Source organism: Chaetura pelagica, unplaced genomic scaffold (genome assembly GCF_000747805.2).
Source record: "Chaetura pelagica isolate M959 unplaced genomic scaffold, ChaPel_1.0 scaffold170, whole genome shotgun sequence".
In the NCBI taxonomy this organism is placed as follows: domain Eukaryota; kingdom Metazoa; phylum Chordata; class Aves; order Apodiformes; family Apodidae; genus Chaetura; species Chaetura pelagica.
This window is the reverse complement of record NW_009952048.1, coordinates 985,178-1,002,865: the sequence shown is the minus strand read 5'-3', so window position 1 is coordinate 1,002,865 and position 17,688 is coordinate 985,178. Positions and strand designations below refer to the sequence as shown.

General features: G+C 38.6%; 1 protein-coding gene across 3 annotated transcripts in view; it reads right to left on the bottom strand.

The window, feature by feature from the left end:
- Window positions 1–2,093: 2,093 nt before the first annotated feature.
- Window positions 2,094–17,688, bottom strand: part of IBTK (inhibitor of Bruton agammaglobulinemia tyrosine kinase) — a 48,682-nt gene continuing 33,087 nt past the window's right edge. Inside the window, exons 24-28 of one of the 3 annotated variants that reach the window (XM_010003055.1) lie at window positions 16,902–17,060; window positions 11,749–11,901; window positions 4,993–5,061; window positions 4,760–4,892; window positions 2,094–2,385 (exon numbers count right to left, since the gene is read on the bottom strand). In XM_010003055.1, coding sequence (XP_010001357.1) covers window positions 2,260–2,385; window positions 4,760–4,892; window positions 4,993–5,061; window positions 11,749–11,901; window positions 16,902–17,060 — 640 coding nt within the window. In that variant the 3' untranslated portion in view covers window positions 2,094–2,259. The remainder of the gene's footprint in view (window positions 2,386–4,759; window positions 4,893–4,992; window positions 5,062–11,748; window positions 11,902–16,901; window positions 17,061–17,688) is intronic. The other 2 variants (XM_010003064.1, XM_010003072.1) reach the window with 2 other exon arrangements.

Sequence of the window (17,688 nt, the reverse complement as noted above, 5' to 3'; positions counted from 1 at the left end):
AAGGAAAAATCTTTGTTGGAAGAACAAAGACAGCTCATCTGAGGACTGTCTTCATCTCCAGGAGATTCTTGTTTCTTCACACTCAAGTCCCTTCCACCAGACAAGGCCTTTGAGGTTCCTAGTGTTGCAGCATTAGTGCAAAGTGAGTCCATGCAGGTATCCAAAAGCTGCTACAAAAATGGTGTTTTTGTAGACTGGGTGCAGAAGAGGAGTCACATGAACAAAAAAAAAATTATTTTTCTTCATATAAAGCTTGGATGGGTGTGGATCCCTGATAGTAACAAAGTGAACTACAGTTTCAGAATATCTCTGCTGCACATAAATGCACTTTTGGAAGTTACAAAACCTAGGAAAAATCTCCCTGTGGGACTTTTGTTTTTCTAGGAAAAACAACCAGAAGAAATAAAAATATGAATATTCACTCAGCTGACACATATAAGATCTCTATCCAGATTAATGGTTATACTTCTATCTACCTATACAGTTAAGATACACTGATTTCTTTAGCCTTAGGAATTATGATAGACTAAAACAAAAAAGTAGGATTGAAAAAAAAAAAGTTACATCATGTTGAAGGAGGTGGTCTGAAAATCCATTAAGAGAAAAAAGCAGTGTAATGTCCACAGATACATTTCCAAAGATCATTAAAACCAGCAGGCACCCACCTACCTCTGAATGAAGTGAGTCACAAGTCTCAATTGACTACACTAGATGAATATTGCTCTACTATTATATAGTAAACACACATAAAGAGAATTGCTGAGGGTTGAAAACTCTTAAAATACCTCAAAAACATTTTCCAGAAGACATCTGGTAAAATAACACTCATGGTGAGCATGGACATACTGGAGAGCCCAGCAAAGGATGACAAAGATAACAGGGGCACTGACATATGGGGAGAGGCTTCAAAATGCCTATGGTTCATTCCTGTTTCATAGTTAAAATAAATACATTCAGATTACTCTACAGTTACCTTAAGTGTCTATTATATATACGCAGCACATGAAAATATACTAAGTTTGTGTAAATCAAGGTTTATTGCCATTTGTTTACAATTTTTGTGGGGGATTTTTTGGTGTAATTTGACTTGAAACCATTAGACATTATCTACATTGTTTTTTTTCAAGATTCAACTCTTTTATCACACAGTGATTAGTTCTCTACATTCATCTTCTGTAGCTCTCTCTATTCCAGTTTTCCAGAGTTTGAGTACTGACACTACTGAAAAAACACAAGTTCAAACACACCTATACAAACAGGCAAGCTAGACAGAATATTGTAGATAAGGCTACTTTTTTTTTTACTTTTTTTTTTTTTTAATATATACATATTAATTTGTTTAAACCAGGCACAGAGAACTTTGGAACACACAATATTGAAAGCCACCTATGATCATCTTTGAAGGTCAGGTGTTTGCAAACTCCACAGTCAAGCATTCATCCCCACAGCTTTAACGACAAATACACAGATCTTTTATTTCCTCAGCACTTCAAGTGAACTGTACCTTAAAACACAGTGGTTCAAAACTGTACCATATTTATCAGAATAAGACTATAGATGAGCTCATTAAGTGCCACCAAATTCTATTTGACTGTGCTTTACTTCACAACAGAGCTGACTGCTCAAAAGCCATTCTCACAACAGTGACAAAACATCCACAACTGAACTGAGAGCAGGCAATGGCAGGGCACTCAGGTACAGCACAGGTGTGGTGCATGACAGTAAAAAGCACTGGCAGCAACAATCAGAGAGCCAGCACTTACACATCACTTCAGGAAAACTGCATTATCAAACTGCACTTTTACATTAAGCTCAAGCACAAACTTTTTCCAATATTCCCAATTTGCCAGAAAGCTCTGAAGAACACACCCACCCCAAACTGTAAAGATGTCTAATTCTGCACATTCATTTCCACATTAAATCACAAAATAAGCACTCAATTTTCAGCCACCTGTGAATTTAACAAAAAACCCTCACAATTTAAGATTAGCAAATGCATTTCCAATCTAAAGCTTCATGTAACATTACTAATAATGTCTTGTTAAAGAAATTGTCTCAAGACATACATATATATGTGGGTAAAGGACACTGTGAACAAATTATCTCCATTCTCTCTAACAAATACCTAGTGATTATGTGCAGTGTTTTAATGCTGATGTTAAAAATTACATAGTTCCCGTTCTTCCAGTCCCATTCCACTTGTAACAAGAATTAGAACTTTAGAGGTGCACATACAACATGGACTGTGAAGAGTATGAATTAGTGCTTGTTCCACATAGGTGCTGCTATAGGTCCCTGAGGAGCCCTTTCAACAGTCACAAATTCATCAGGGTTGTCAAAAGCTTCATAGTGGATTAATAAATCTTGAATAGCACACTCCTCAATCTGCAAGTCAAAAAAAACATGTATGTCAGTGTCAGATTTACATTTACACTGGTAGCATGGTTATGAACTGGCTTTACTGGTCCCGAGTGACTGACTGCTACAGACCTCCTAACCAGAAAGAAATAGCACATGAGGCCCATTTCAGACAACCTGAAGAAACCTCATGTTTGCAGGTCCTGCTCTTCAAGGGAAACTTGAACCGTTCTAATATCTGCTAGAAAGGCAACACAGCAGAGCACAAGCACTCCAGGAAGTCTGCATTGGTGAAAAACTCTTAATACAGATGACCAAGGAGCTGATGAAGGGGGACGCTCTGCTGAATCTCATATATATGAACTAAGGAGGACTGGTCAGGGATGAGAAGTTCAAGGGCAGCCTTGGCTACAATGACCATGAGATGGTAGACCTCAAGATCCCAAGAGATGGGAACCAGAAAACCTGTGACTTCAAAAGAGAAGACTCCAACCCGTTCAGGGGAATCTGATTGGAAAAGATTAATGGGAGATGGGCCTGGAAAGAAGAGGTGTCCTGGACAGCTGGTTGACTTTAACAACCTCCAAGCTTAAACATGTTCCATGGCAATGAGCAGGAAGTCAAGCAAGAGTGGCAGGAAGCCTGCATGGATGAAAAAAGAGCTCATGACAAAACTCAAACAAAAAGGAAGTTTACAGGAAGTGGAAGCAGAAAAAGGTGATCTAGAAGTAAAATGCTGCCTTAGCACAGAGGAACAGAATTAGTAATGTCAAAGCCATCTGGAGTTGAATCTGGCAAGGGATACAAAGGCCAAGAAAGGCTTCTACAGCAAACAAAAAGATGACATCTGCCCACTGCTGAATGACAAAAGACACAGAAAAAGGTGGGGAACTAACAGCTGCCTTCATCTTGGTCTTTAGAGACAAGATCAGCCTTCAGCAATCCCAGGCCCCTGAGATCAGAGCTGGCCAATATGACTGCAAGCCCACTCTCAGAAATATCTGAAAGGTTATAGTGATGAGGGTTGGTTCTTGCAGACTGGAAGGAAACAAATGCCATTCCTTCCTTCAAGGAGGGCATGGAGGATCTGAACAGCTACTTACCAGTAACTCTTACCTTGCTCTTTAGGGAAGAGGTAGAGCTTAAGTACAGATTAGAGCTTAAGGGGACAAGCTTGAGTACAGACAATATAAGTGGAGACTGAAAACTGGCTAAACTGGTGATCTCAAGAGGGTTGTGATCAGTGGCATGAAGTCCAGCTGGAGGCCATTCACAAGCACCAATACTGAGACCAAGACTAGGGCCTGTTCTGTTTAAATTCTTCACTAATCACCTGTATGATGGGATGAAGTGCATGCTCAGCAAGGATGCAGACAATACCATATTAGAAGGAGTGTCTGATATACCAGATGGTTGTGGTGCAACTCAGAGGGACCCAGACATGCTGGAGAAATGGGCTTAGAGGAACCTCATGAAGTTCAGAGGGAAATATGAAGTCCAGCTCCTGGGAAGAATAATCCCAAACACTAGTACACACTGGGCTGGAAAGTAGCTTAGCATAAAAGGATCTGGGGTCCTGGTGGACAAGGTGAGTATGTGGCAAAGAAGGGTGACAGCCTCCTGTGCTCTACAAGGGACAGCACTGCTAGCAAATTGAGATACATGCTCCTTTCCCTCCACTCAGCACTGGGGAGACACATTTGGAGTTCTGGGTCCACTTCTGGACTCCCCAGTACAAGAGAGACATGGACATATCAGAGACAGTCCAGTGAAGGGACACAAAAATGATTAAGAACTTAGAGCATCTGATATATGAGGAGATGCTGAGCATGCTGCAGCTGTTTAGCATGGAGAAGAGAAGGTTTAGGAAGATCTTATCAAAGTGTGTAAGTATCTGATGAGAGAGAATAAAGGCAGCTGAGCCAGGCTCTCCTCAGCAGTGCCCAGAGAAAGGAGAACAGGCAATGGGCACAGACTGAAATACAGAACATTGTATTTAAATATAAAAATCTTTTTTACCGTGAGAGTGATCAGACACTGGAACAGGTTTTCCAGAGGCCATGAAGTCTCCATCCTTGCAGATACTCAAAAGCTGCCTGGGTGCAGCTTTGAGCAACCTACTCTAACTGACCCTGCTCTGAGCAAGAGTTTGGACTAGCCAATTTCCAGAGGTTCCTTCCAATCTCAACTGTTCTCTGATATTGTGAATGAATTAATCATGGACTCAGTAGTCAATATGACTTTAATATAGGCCTACCTTATCAAACAGCAATGTGAAGTTATTATTAAATTATAATTATGAAAATAATACTAATACATAACTAATCCTAAAAACTGATCCCTGAACAGGCATTGGAAACTTCTTGCATTTTTTCACAGTTGCAGTATCTCAGCACTTTACCTGGATCAAAGCCAAAGGTTTTTCTCTGCTCCTAATAAGAGCAGCTTCTTGCTGGCGTTCCTCCTCTACGATAGCTGAGAACATGACAGGTGCTATCACAGGAGAACTAGCTGGTGATGCTGCTAACCAAGGACTGCAAAAAACCCAAATGACATTATGAGGTATCATCAAGAACAAGGTCAGCACAACACACAGAAAACAAGCTCCAGAACCTAAGCCCCTGTCAAACTTACTTAGGACTTTCCAGTTGTGGAGAATCCAGAACATGGTCTTCCAGACCTGGGCTACTTCTGGTGATGCACCTGGGAAAAGGTAGGAAAGCAGAGCAAAAGTCACTGACAGAGCATTCTCGTACATCGTTCTCTAAAGTACAAATCTACTGTAGGCAAAGATGTGAAGGGTTTTCCTAAAACAAAGCATTAGGATGCCATGCTGAATTTGTCTTTTAAGTGTGGTACTGTGACTAGAGGACACATCGATGCTCTCTCCTGACTACCAGAATTTAATAGATTTTTCAGCTTGGGTATTAATTCTAGCATTTCTTAACATCTGAGCATTTGAAATAAAATATGCTTTAATAAAAAAATGGGGGTTTTTACATGTAAAATAGTCAACTGACTTACGCACTAACAACATTGACTATAAACGTTTGCAATTAATATGAAAAGAACATGTCTTCAGAATTAAACAAACTCAAACTGTCCTGTATTCAAAATTAAGCATTACATGTAGAAGAATCAGTGCTACAATAGCAAGTTATTTCCTCAAGTTTAAGCCCAGCAATCATGAATTTTCTGTACACACTCCAGCAAACACCTCCCACATTCATAAGGACAGCATAAAACTAGTGTTAACAGACTTGAAAAATAAAATCCTGAAATATTAATGGAGTTTCCAAAAGGAAGACATTTTATTCAATTGTAAAATATTAATCTTTCAACAGAAAGAGCATATACATTTGGTATATTGTAGGCTTTAAGAGACAAGTATACTTGTCAGAAAAATTCAATATCAGTATAAAGAGAGGGGTTTATTCTTGTTATTTAATACCTTTGGCAACTTTTGCAATTTCCAGAACTTAAAAACAGTGTTACAGCCTACTATGAAATGCTACCAGACTTTTAAAAATTACTCTATGGTATTGTAAAAAAACTCTAAAGGTGTTGGTATTTCAATATATCAGTTTCAATTTTCTTTAAGACTTTGGTAATCCTCTGTAAGTGGCCACAAACTCTTGGAAAAGAGGAAAAATATATAGAAGACTAAAAAGAGTCCCAGTAACTGCAAAGTTCTCTGCCTGGAATATTTTCTCCAGAACACAGTTCCAAGGACAACAAGAACCATGATTCCTACTGCTAAGCAATGAGGGCAAGAGCTCAAAAAATCTGAAATGCAACATCCGTCATCAGAAATAGCATTTAAATGAACCATGCCCAGCTTTTTGTCACAAAACATAATTTTGCCCACTAAACAGCCAACTACTCAAATAACAGAACGAACACAAATTTAGCTGCTCAGAGAAAAAAAAAAAAATACCTACAGCAACAGCTGCCAGGGCATGAAACCAAAAGGGTGTGGTACTCTCCAGCCTGGACATTTTCAGATAAAAGCTACTCCAGAGCTTTGAAAGACCTGACACAGCTCCATAGCAAGAGTGGTAAAATTTACTGTACCATTATGCAGACTGAGAATCTAAATAGCTGCAGTTCCTTTACTTTAACATCATTAACATATAATGTTTTTTTCCATAGGTGTTGAAAAATAGTTTAAAATGGAAAAAAGGTAGAAAAATCAGTATCATGTACATTTTTTCCCTTGTTTTATCTTTGGTAAAAATGGGAGTTTTTCAGCTTAAAGAGAAAAAGGAGAATCCAGGGTCTATTAATCATGATAAGAAATCAGAAGTATGTAGCTAGGAAAAAAACATCAAGTTTGTTTCTCTTTGAAACAAATACTGTTGCTGACATATACTACACCAGGCAAAGTTTATTTGAACAAGCTTTCAGTTTTGGTCTCTAAGGTTCAAGGCAGAATAATCTAAACTGTCACAGACACAGAGAAAAGTAACTGATCTTGAGTCTTCCACTAATCATCATCTGAGAGAATAAAAATTATCTCTAACCTTCCAAAGGAAAGAACAAGGGAGAATGACTACACTTCATATAGACAGTATCTGGACTGATTTCTGATACACAGGGACAGCCTCCTCCAAACATAAAATCAGATCATTTCAATGTGCCTTAACTTAAGAAAGTTCGGCAGAATGTTGGCAGGAATGAATGGGCACCTCTAGACAGACTTCAAATTCAAAAAGGACACATATAAACAGTGGAAGCAGAGAGAGTCTACACCAGAGGAAAATAGAAAAACTACTTCTGTGCACAGGAACAGAGTTGTAAAAGCCAGTGCTCATCTGGAGCTGAAACAACTGATGGATGTGCAGAACAAAAAAGAAGGAATTTTATTAGGAAGAAGAAAAACAAAACCAACCAGAGATTTCCTGATGACAAGAAAAAGCTAATGGTTATAACCACTTTCAAGAAGAAGGATATGTGAAACTAAAGACTGATCAGTCTCATCTCTATCACAGATAAAGTTGTGGAGCAAATCCTTCTGTAAGTGCTTCCTGAGCTCATGTAGGACAAGAATATGAGTAGGAACAGCCAGCATGGGTTTATTACACAAGGCAAATTGTGTTCAAACAACCCGATTGCCTTCTGTAATAGGATTACAAACTCTGCAGACAAGCAGAGAGCAGTGGATGTCATGTTCTTTGGCTTCAGCAAGGCCCTTGACATTTTCTGTTATCATATCCTTATAGTCAGTCTGAAAAATATGGACTGAGTAAATGGACTACAAAATGGGTAGGAAATGGGCTGAATTGAAGGGCTTCAGTGGCTGTGGACTGGCTGAACAAAGTCTAACTGGAAACCAAGTAGTAGTGGTAATCCTCAGGGACTGATGTTGGGACCAATTCTGTTTAGCACCTTTGGTGGAATGGAGCACACTCACTGCAGGGCCACAGATGGATGGTGAGCGGGTGGGGAGGGTGCAGCAGCCCACACCCAGGATGCCAGGCTGCCATTCAAAAGGCCCTCAAGAGGCTGCAGAAATGGTCAAATTGGAACTCATTAATTTCAAAGGCAAGTGTAAAGTCCTGTATTTTTTTTTGGAAGAGAACAGCCCCACCCAGCAGTACAGGCCAGGAACTGACTGGCTAGAAAGCAAATCTGCAGGGAAGAACCTGCAAAGTCCTGGCTGGCAGCAAGTCAAAGATGAATCAGTACGTGCCCTTGCAGCAAAGGCAACCAACTGCACACTGTACTAGCCAGTCAATCACAGGAAGTGATTGTTCCCCTCTATGCTGCATTTGTTACTCTACATACAAAGTATCATACCCAGTTTTGGGCTCCTCAATACAAGAAGGATGGATGCTGTCAGGCTGGAACAAGGAGGGCAACCAAGATTAAAGGCTGGAACACATGACAAGAAGAAATGTGTTTTTAATTGTAAAAGATGGCAGCAAAGGAGAGATATAATTGCTGTCTTCAATTGCCTAACTGGAGGGTAGAGGAAAGGTGCAGCAAGAATCTTCTTAACAGGTGCACGGTGATAGATTAGGAGGCAACAGACAAAACGCAAAATAGGAAATCTCAGATACAAGGAAAATTAAAAAATCCTTTTATGAGGCTGATCATACACTAGAACACGTTGCCCAGAAAGGCTGGCATATCTTCCTACTTGGAAACATTCACCTCAACTGAACAGGCCCTAAACAATGTGATCTGTTTTGACTTCCTCTGACCAGGAGAGTGAACTAGAGAATCTAAATTATTCTATGATTACAATAGCAGGGGACTAGAAGTCTAGATAAATCAACTTCCAGCTTTTACTGCACTTAACATAGATAATAACAGAACAAAAACCAGAAGAGAACCAGAGAAAAAGAAGGAAGAAGAGGAGATTAAGGCAATTTTTTGCTTTCTGGTTTAATTCATTAAATATGTTCATACATGTTCATACAACTTACTAAATTCAGGTGTCATCTCTCAACTTATCTTTTTCCTCCTGCTTCAGTAATGCTCATCTTCCTGCACATTTAACAGTAACCAACACCTACCCAGCCCACTTGACAGCTATGCATTTCTTCCCACTCGCAATCCAAAAAAATGGTACAAATGAATACAAATATATTTATTGCTATACTTAACAAACCTGTTTGAAAACAGGTAAGGAATTATTTCCAGAGTAGAACTTGTAAACAAAAAAAACCCTCCAACCAAAAAGCCCAAACAACAGCAAAAAAATCCCCACCAGAACAGAATTTTCCAAAACCTGGAATGAACAGTTCCAGTGTCACAGCACACTCTAGTGATCTGTCTAAACATACATTCCAATACCTGTGTCATCTCCTTCAAATTACATGTGGCTTTAAAATATAGGAAGCAGTTCAGATCTTTAGAAGCTGTTTGTACATACATATATACATGTTTGCTTCTTGCTAGCAAGGCACTCAGTCCAGATATTAAATCCACTGCAGATATTTCAACATGCTAGGTTAATTCCTCAGCTGGTATCAAAATAACTAAGAGAAATGGAACAGACGGGAAACTAGAACACACAGAAAAAATGGGGAAAAAAGCCTCAAAAATATAGAAGCTGGAAACCTGGAAGTTTTGAAAAAGACTGATGCAGAGACATAAGTGGTTCTGCATGAAAACAAACCAGCCAAGTATAATCAGTACTGAAACAACCTGATTAACTCAGTTGGCTGAACTTGCCGTGACTCCTGCACAGCCACCAAGATGTCCCAGTACTCAGCTCCCTAGTGCTTCTTGAGGATTTGGTCATCTGAAGCCAGTTCAGGTCTGGTGCCTCCCTGATCTAACGACTGCTCTCAAAAAAGGAACACAAAGCCTGGTCTCCTGCAGAATCCCTTGGGTTTTGCTGTGCCATTTGAGTCATGTACTACTTATTAGCTCATTATTAGCCATGCCAGAACTAGACCATTCCCACGCGAAGCCACAAAGACTTGTTTCCACTAAGACTTTTCAGTGCTCCCTGGAGTAACACAGTGAAGACAACTCAGGCTGCCACAACAAGGTTAAGTCATGTCAGGCCTATGTTTTTAACTTGGAGTACAAGCTACACATGCACAGCTGTACAGCATAACTCCCAAGGCTGAGCTCTCCCTGGAAACAATGCAGCCATATCCACACAGCCCAGCTTTTGCACTGATCTGCCCCTGGACTAAATCCAGTTCACATCTCCACATTCATGACATGGTTCATCTACAGAATATTTTTGGGTTGCACAAATTGGAAGGTGACAGTATATGGAAGAGTGTTTATGCAACCACCAAAAAAACCTCTTCCAGAGATTTAAAAAAAATTGTCACTTTAATTACTGCACAGTTTATCCAAAGAAAAAAGACAAAGCAGGAACAGAAACCACGCAAGTATCTTCAGTGTCCCATCAGTGAGTCTGACACCAACTGATGATGCACATGCAATTTCCTTTTCTTAAAAAGGAAGTGGTAAGGGTGTCAATAATAAATCTTCCCAGAAATAGCTCTTGAATGCCAAAGGCAAAAATCAGAACCTACTGTGACATGAAGTGTACAATCAAAGAATAAAATTTCTTCAAACTAAAAAACTCAACTCCCAGCTTTCAGATGGATGAACTAGTCACCTAGACTCTTTATACATAATAGAGAGAAATAAGTATCTTCAGACACAGTTCAAAACAACCTGAAATAGCTCTGGAAGTGCCACCTTTCCCAACTGATTATAGTCAATCTAGTCATCTAGGCTCCCACTAGCTTAATGTATCATTTTCAGACAGCTTGAACTCAGCTCAAATAATCCACTTTGAAAACATGTCGACTGGCCATCCTGCAGACTAGACAGAGCAATGCAGAAGGAAAAGAACTGACTTAATGAAGATCACAGAGCAGCTGTGACAAGGCTAGCAATAGCATCCTGTGCAAATTCCCTTATCATCAGCCATTGCCATCACCCATGTGATGAAAAGCTTTATTATTCTGCTAGCAATAAAATTAACGATACCTATTTTTTTCTGCAAACTTGTGCTTCATATCCCTACATCTCCACTCACCACAATAACTTCAGCTTTATCCCTCTGTTCCTGAAGAATGCCCAGCCATCACACACACTCTCCAAATCCCTGCCACCTCTCTCCTCTAACACCATCCTGCACTGTTCCTGAATTTCTGCCCTCATTTAGCTCTTTATCTTCCAATAGGAAGCATACTAGTTCTCTCCCAGGGAAACACCGACTTGACCAAAGAGCAATATTGCCTAATAACTAGACATATCATTAACATGCACCTTTGAACAAGTTATTTCTGTCCATAGAACTGTAGTCTTCCAGTAATTGTAATACACAAACATAACAAATGCATCAGTATTTCAGTAAGATATCGTAATCCATGAAAAATGGCACCTAAACAATTAAGTCAGCTTATAAGAAAACCCAGATCAGAAAATTCCAGAATTTTAATAAACTCATCCACTCAATGGTTACACAGAAAAACTCCTAGGCAAGCTGTTTCATGCATGCCATATCTGAATGCTAAAGGATATCCAATTTCTACAGAAACTAGAAAATACAGGTTTACCTGTACATACATGCACACATAAATGTACACAGACACACATTTTTGGGGGGAGCCTGAAGTGTGTGTATATATACACACATACATACATCCATAAATATGGAGACAAACACTTCAAACCTCAAACAAAATTTTAGCATTGGCATTAAATTACTTTAGTCTTTATGTTTCCTATCCATAAGAGTGCTCGCTCCACTCATAAAATCTTATTAACAGAATCATTAAAAGAATGCTTACAGGATTATTTTATTTTAAATGCAAATTTATTCCTTTTGTACATCAGCAGAATTTAGACAGGTTATTGTGGTTCTTGTATCATGGTTGATCAAGTAGGAAAATGCTGCTTTCTTACCTTATGGTGTTTTGGATTGATGAATCCCCAGTTCCTTTATATCCACCTCTTTTGATGCCAGTACTAGGTGAATTATTTGCACTCATACATTTTTCTTCTTCCATTACAAGATCACGGAATGACTTTGGTGAAACAGAATGTAATGAAGATGACCTAAAGAAAAAAAATATAATCTAAAAATAAAACAAAACTCAACTATACTTGCACTTTCCAAGACTCCATATAGTTCCATAATTCAGAGAGCAAAGAGGACTTCTCAGTTACTAAAAAAAAAAAGGGCAAGATTAGCTTTTCCATCTCAGCATTATGCCTACTAGACCAAATTCACTAAAATAGGTCATTTTGGGTCAAATAGGTGAACATCAGAAAAAAAAAACAACTGTAAGATCAGAATAAGCCAGTAGTATGGAAATTTTATTAGAAGGAAAAAAAAAACCAAAACAACACAAAAGAAAAAAAACACCCCTCTGTTTCCTTGCTAACCCAATCTCTTAAAAAGCAATTTTATTTTCACAGACTCCATATCTTAAACAAGCTCTACCTCTTCTAACAGGATTATTCCTTGAAAAGTATTCTCATAAATCACATCATCCTCTAGTACTTTCATTCTAATGCTGTTAGTTTACCATTATGAAAGTCAAGTACAGCTGATCTTTTTTCCCCGAGATATTCAATAAGTTACTTCTACCTGATAGAGGCTCTATAAATCATTTAATCCACAATGAAATTCATAAAACTGATATACTTCAGTTTTCTTTTACTTGCCCAAATATAACGTGCACTGTTACTAAACAAGAGCCTGCGCATTATCTTTCAAAAATATGCCAGCATGAAAAGGAAAAAAAATAGTATCATAGTTGTTCCCAACACTTCCCTATCCAAAAGCCTTTTTATTTACAGAATTGAAGGCAGTTGCCATCAGTCCTTCCTTTACCCATCAAGACTTTGGAATTCATTCTTCATACATTTGCTTGCATTTAACTTTACTAAGCATAGCAGTTCCACTCATTGTCAAACACATGAATATATATTGGAAGAATAGCTCTGCTCATTATCCACTTGAAGAAATAAGAGATCAATTATAAAAACTAATGAAGTAAAAAAAAAAAAGCTTTCTATACAATGCTAATTGTTTGTGCAGCTACCATAAGAAAGGAAGTATCTGGAGGCAAAAACTTTTAAACTACATCTATGTAGTATACAATTTAAGATAACAAACATGAGGGAATTAAGACATTGTAACACTGTATCTGAAATCTTACAACAAAAGCATCTGAAAGTTATGTATGATGTCTGAAACCCATGCTAAACCATGCAGGCTTAAATTTGGGGGAGTTTTTTTGTTGTTTTTTTTTCCTTTTTTGCATGAGTAGTGCAGAAGGCATAGAAAGCAGAACGGGAACCTTCAGATGCAGAGGTTCAGAGACATTTTGCACATCCTCTGTTTCTACCATCAGCTGGCACACAAGAGTCTGGGGAAGTGTTTGACCAGAACTTCCCTATACCTATAACTCAAAGCAGACATATGGCTCCCTTGGGATCTCCTGTCACAGAAATTTCTGCTACTAAAAATTAAATAGCCTATCCGTTTTCATGAAAATTCTGTACTGCAATCAGATCTACTGGTAACACACCACCAAAAAACTCAAATCTTCTTCCACCCACCCCATTGCACTATCCCCAGCCCTCCCTCAAAAAAACAAAACCAAAAAACCCAACCTAGTGTCATTCTCAGCTTGTGAACCCATCCAAAACAACTATCAGTGGCTTAACATCCTTTGGCTTACACTGGTACAATTTTTTCTAACAGTAGTGACTCTAAATTTCAGCTTCTCCTGCCTGATACAATGTCATTTCTATATAATTCGTAGCAGCAGAAAAAAATAATTTAGACATGTTTTTTGAAAAGTGGAATATGACTAAGTTTCTCTCAGCTGTAACTGCAAAACATCAAAGCACTGAAGGTCTGAAATAGCTGTTCATGTTTCAGTATAAACTGGAATACTGACAAACTGACAATCTGCACATTAAAACACACAACTGCTAATTCTCAAGAGGGACTTCAAATTTCTTTACGTCTCCCTACACTTGAAAAGTCATAGGCTTTCCTGAGCTAAAAAGAAAACAACAAGAAACAAAAAGCAAACGGCTCCCCTCTCCCTCTACCAAAATAGGGTTAGAGAACTAATACAGTTAACATCTAGTTTCTTGCATAACATATTCTCAAAGCATTACTAGTGTATTTTCTCCCCCTTCTAATTTCCACTTTTCTTCAAAGGAGGAAAGACAGATTCAATTCCCCCAGAACTATGAAACTGGACGTTTCTTTTGGTGGAAAAGGCAAGACATTATGTATGATAGACAATTTAGTCAACCAAAAAAGATCCAGAAGGTCCCACCCTTCTGGCAAGTGTGCTCACTGCACATCCAAGATGAGTCTTACTTCATTGGAACACAAGTTCTATAGCTTTGACTATATTGCATGCCTGGAAAGCTCAGTTTGCTGCCAAATGCACTCTGATAGCTCATTGTGAATTTACAGAATACAGCTTTGCAAATATAATATTAGTAGATGAGTAACACCATTCTACATTACATAGAAAAATACTTTGAACAACTAGCAGGGGCAATTAAAAATTTTATGGCTTGCTTAGAGCAGTTTCAAGTGTATTCAACAAATGCCATTTTCCAGCAGCCAGGCATAATTTTAAATATTGATATACCTCCTGCTAGTTCTTTGCTTGGACTCATGATATTGGCATTTTCCAGGTCAGCAGCCAGAACAACACTGTAGAGGAACATACAGAATCACGCATGGTGACCACACTAGCATTAAACTGGATTCCATCCTCCTGAAGTATACCCTGGCCTTTCCACTTGAGATGGTTTGTGTAACACAGCTATTTTCAAAAACCATTTAATCAGAATATATAGAGCACAATGTATTTCCTGGAGGCAGCTATATAACCATATTCAAAAATCAGTCCACATTTGCTTTTTAAATGCAAGGAACAGTTCATTGGGAGTTGGTAGCTTAAAATTAAGTAACAACCAATAGGTCAAAAATTCTCTGCTGATAAGTAGCATGAAAAGTCAAACTATTCAGATGTCAGATGAAGAAAGTTATGCCCTATATTTTTACATGCCTTTTATCAGAGCTTCTCTTCATACCTTCTGTATTAAGAAGCAAATAGGTTAATTAGAGGCATCTGGGTCATGTGCTTAAGCCAATCAATACAAATACTTCTAAAGAGTCATTTACCTTATACTGAAAAATAGGACTTCAGGAACAAAAAAACCCCAACCCTTTTGAAGAAGCCCAGAGAACAGGATAAGCTACATAATGTCCTCCAAAACCTGTTTCAGTTTTTTTTTTCTGTGTGTAATAGTTGTATATGAAAGGGAGAAGGAAAAGAACAGGCTGAAGAAAGACAGACGTCCTACACAAACATCTAGGAGTTTCCTTCCCTTGATACCTAAAGTCTGTCAGAGACATTTATATAAAACTGCAGCTAGAAAATGGCTAATAAAACAAATAAGGAAATCAGCTGATGGTATTTAAGATGACTGGTTGAAAACACCCATGAAATGCCTACACCAGTGATCACTAACATCAGCCGAAGCCACTGCACGGCAGGTCTGGGGAAGTTCCTTTGAAAACTCCAGAAAAGACCCACTTGTGGACCAATGATTACAGAAAGGCTCTGGACTTTTGCTGGGTGCTTGAGGAAAAGTATTGACCCTGTGTAGGCTCTGGTCCATCTCATTAGCAGCACCCCTCACCAGCTGCAGCTGTCCTCCTTCAGCATGGCCATCACCCAGCAGGGAGCGCACAGGAGCATGGCTTCCCTGGTGCTGCCATCCCCAGTCAAAGGTTGGGAGGAAGGTGGTGGGTTTGTACGTGTAAGTTAGTGCTTGAAAGAGCTTTTGTCACTTGCATATGCAAGACTGTACATTAGGATTGCAGATACCAGGTTACGTAGTGTTCATGCATAATTACAACACCAGTAGCAAGATTAAAACCAGTTAATGGAATATTTTTTTGTAATGTAATTTAATAAAGGATAGTATAACTCAGTATTTTCTGTTAGCCACTATCTCATTAAACTGTCAGTCTCTCCCAGCAGATTTTAAGCCTCCAAGCTATAATTGCCCTGTGACACCTCCATTGGCTAAGCCAAATAACTAACCTGCTTCCTGACCTGCAGTATCACCTGTGTAAAGCAAATAGCATGTTCTTTGGAGCAGCTGAAAGAATTGAGGAGTCTGACATTCACCCACTCACAAGAATTCAGAAGATGAATCATGGAAAGCCTCTTTCTCCAATGAAGGTTCAGAGCTCAGGTAGAGTCTGAACCTTTGAATGCAAAACTGCTTCCTCTTTAAGACAAAACTGTGGGCTTTGCCCTGTGGTATATCAGATTAAATTTTGGAGGCTGGGGGGATGAGACCCTATTTTTTTTGTATTAGGTGTATATCATTGAAAAAAAATTGAGAAGGCAGATATTTAAGTTCTGTGTGTATAAATCATGACAAAATAATTCAACCCTTTCTTAAGATTCACTTGAAATACAGTGTGCTGGATATTGTTTAGAACCAGGTCATCTTAGGCAGCTTATTTTTTAAGTAACTACTGTAGTAACATACCTCTCTAGTTTGCAAGCTGGGCACTAGAAATACGTTGCATAACTTTTTGTTGTTGTTGTTATAATCAAACCATGATAAAGATGCCTGTTATTACTACAGTCTTAAAATAAGGTAACAAGGCTAACATTTATTATGTTTTTTGACAAAGAAACAGCATCCATGATAGCTTTCAATAACCTCCTTCTAGTTTCAGAGCTTGTGCTCAACCTTCTTCTTCTACACTTCGATACCATCTGTAAATAACACATCACACACAGGCAGGAACCAGATGGGATGCATCTTCTGAATCACTATAGCAAAATTATGAAGAACTGTTAAACTGCAACCACTACATTTCCCTGCCCCTTTGAATTTCTAAATTACTATCAAATGCATAGATACAAATAGTCTAATGCTACTCTTTTCAATGTACATAACCTAGGGTATTTTATTTAAATAACTGCTTCAAAGAGATTATTCAATGTAAAAACACTTCCAAGAAAAGTGATATTTGATTTATAACATACCATGCATTGCCTAGTTTTGCAACTTTTGTAGGTGGGGGTGGTGTGGTTACTAGGGCAGTAGGCTCCGTGCTGCTAGTTACTGATCCATTATCTTTTGCTGCCAATGCAATCATTTTCCTTTGCTTCTGAGAAAGCTTGATTCCATGAGACACCATTCTGCTGTGAAGTGAGATTGCAAAGACGAAGATGTAAGATCAGTGTCCTTTGAGATGACTCACCTTAATCTTGCAAATTAAACTGAGAAATAATTTTTTCTTAGACCAAAATACTTTGTCCAGAGTGCCGAAAGGAGTGTACAGGTGGGGGGGGAGCAGGTGGATGGCTGGGGAGAAGAAGGAGGATCGATGAGCACCAAGAGGGACAGAAAGCAAAGCACCATAAAATCTATTTCACATAGATGCCTACAAATGAAAACATGCAGAGTAGGAACCAAGTCTCCAAAAGAGATGGACTAACACCAGATGAAGACTATTTCCTCTTTTTGCGACATTTTAGAGACTGTCAAAAGCTTAGCACCCTTAATAAAAAAATATTAAAGCATAAAAACCATATAAGAAACACATACTAGAGCAGTTTTTTCAATTTGCAATAATTTGTTTTCCAAATTATTTGATTTCTTCAGTCTTGGCTGTTCTGTTCACACTTCTGAATCTATCTAGCCAGGAACCCTTCCTTACTATGCTCCTGGACTACTGCTCTTCTTTACAAGAATGGTACATTTCAAAGGTCATAAAGTCATGTCCAATTCTCTTCCTTATGTCACCACTAAGATAAACTAGGTTTAACC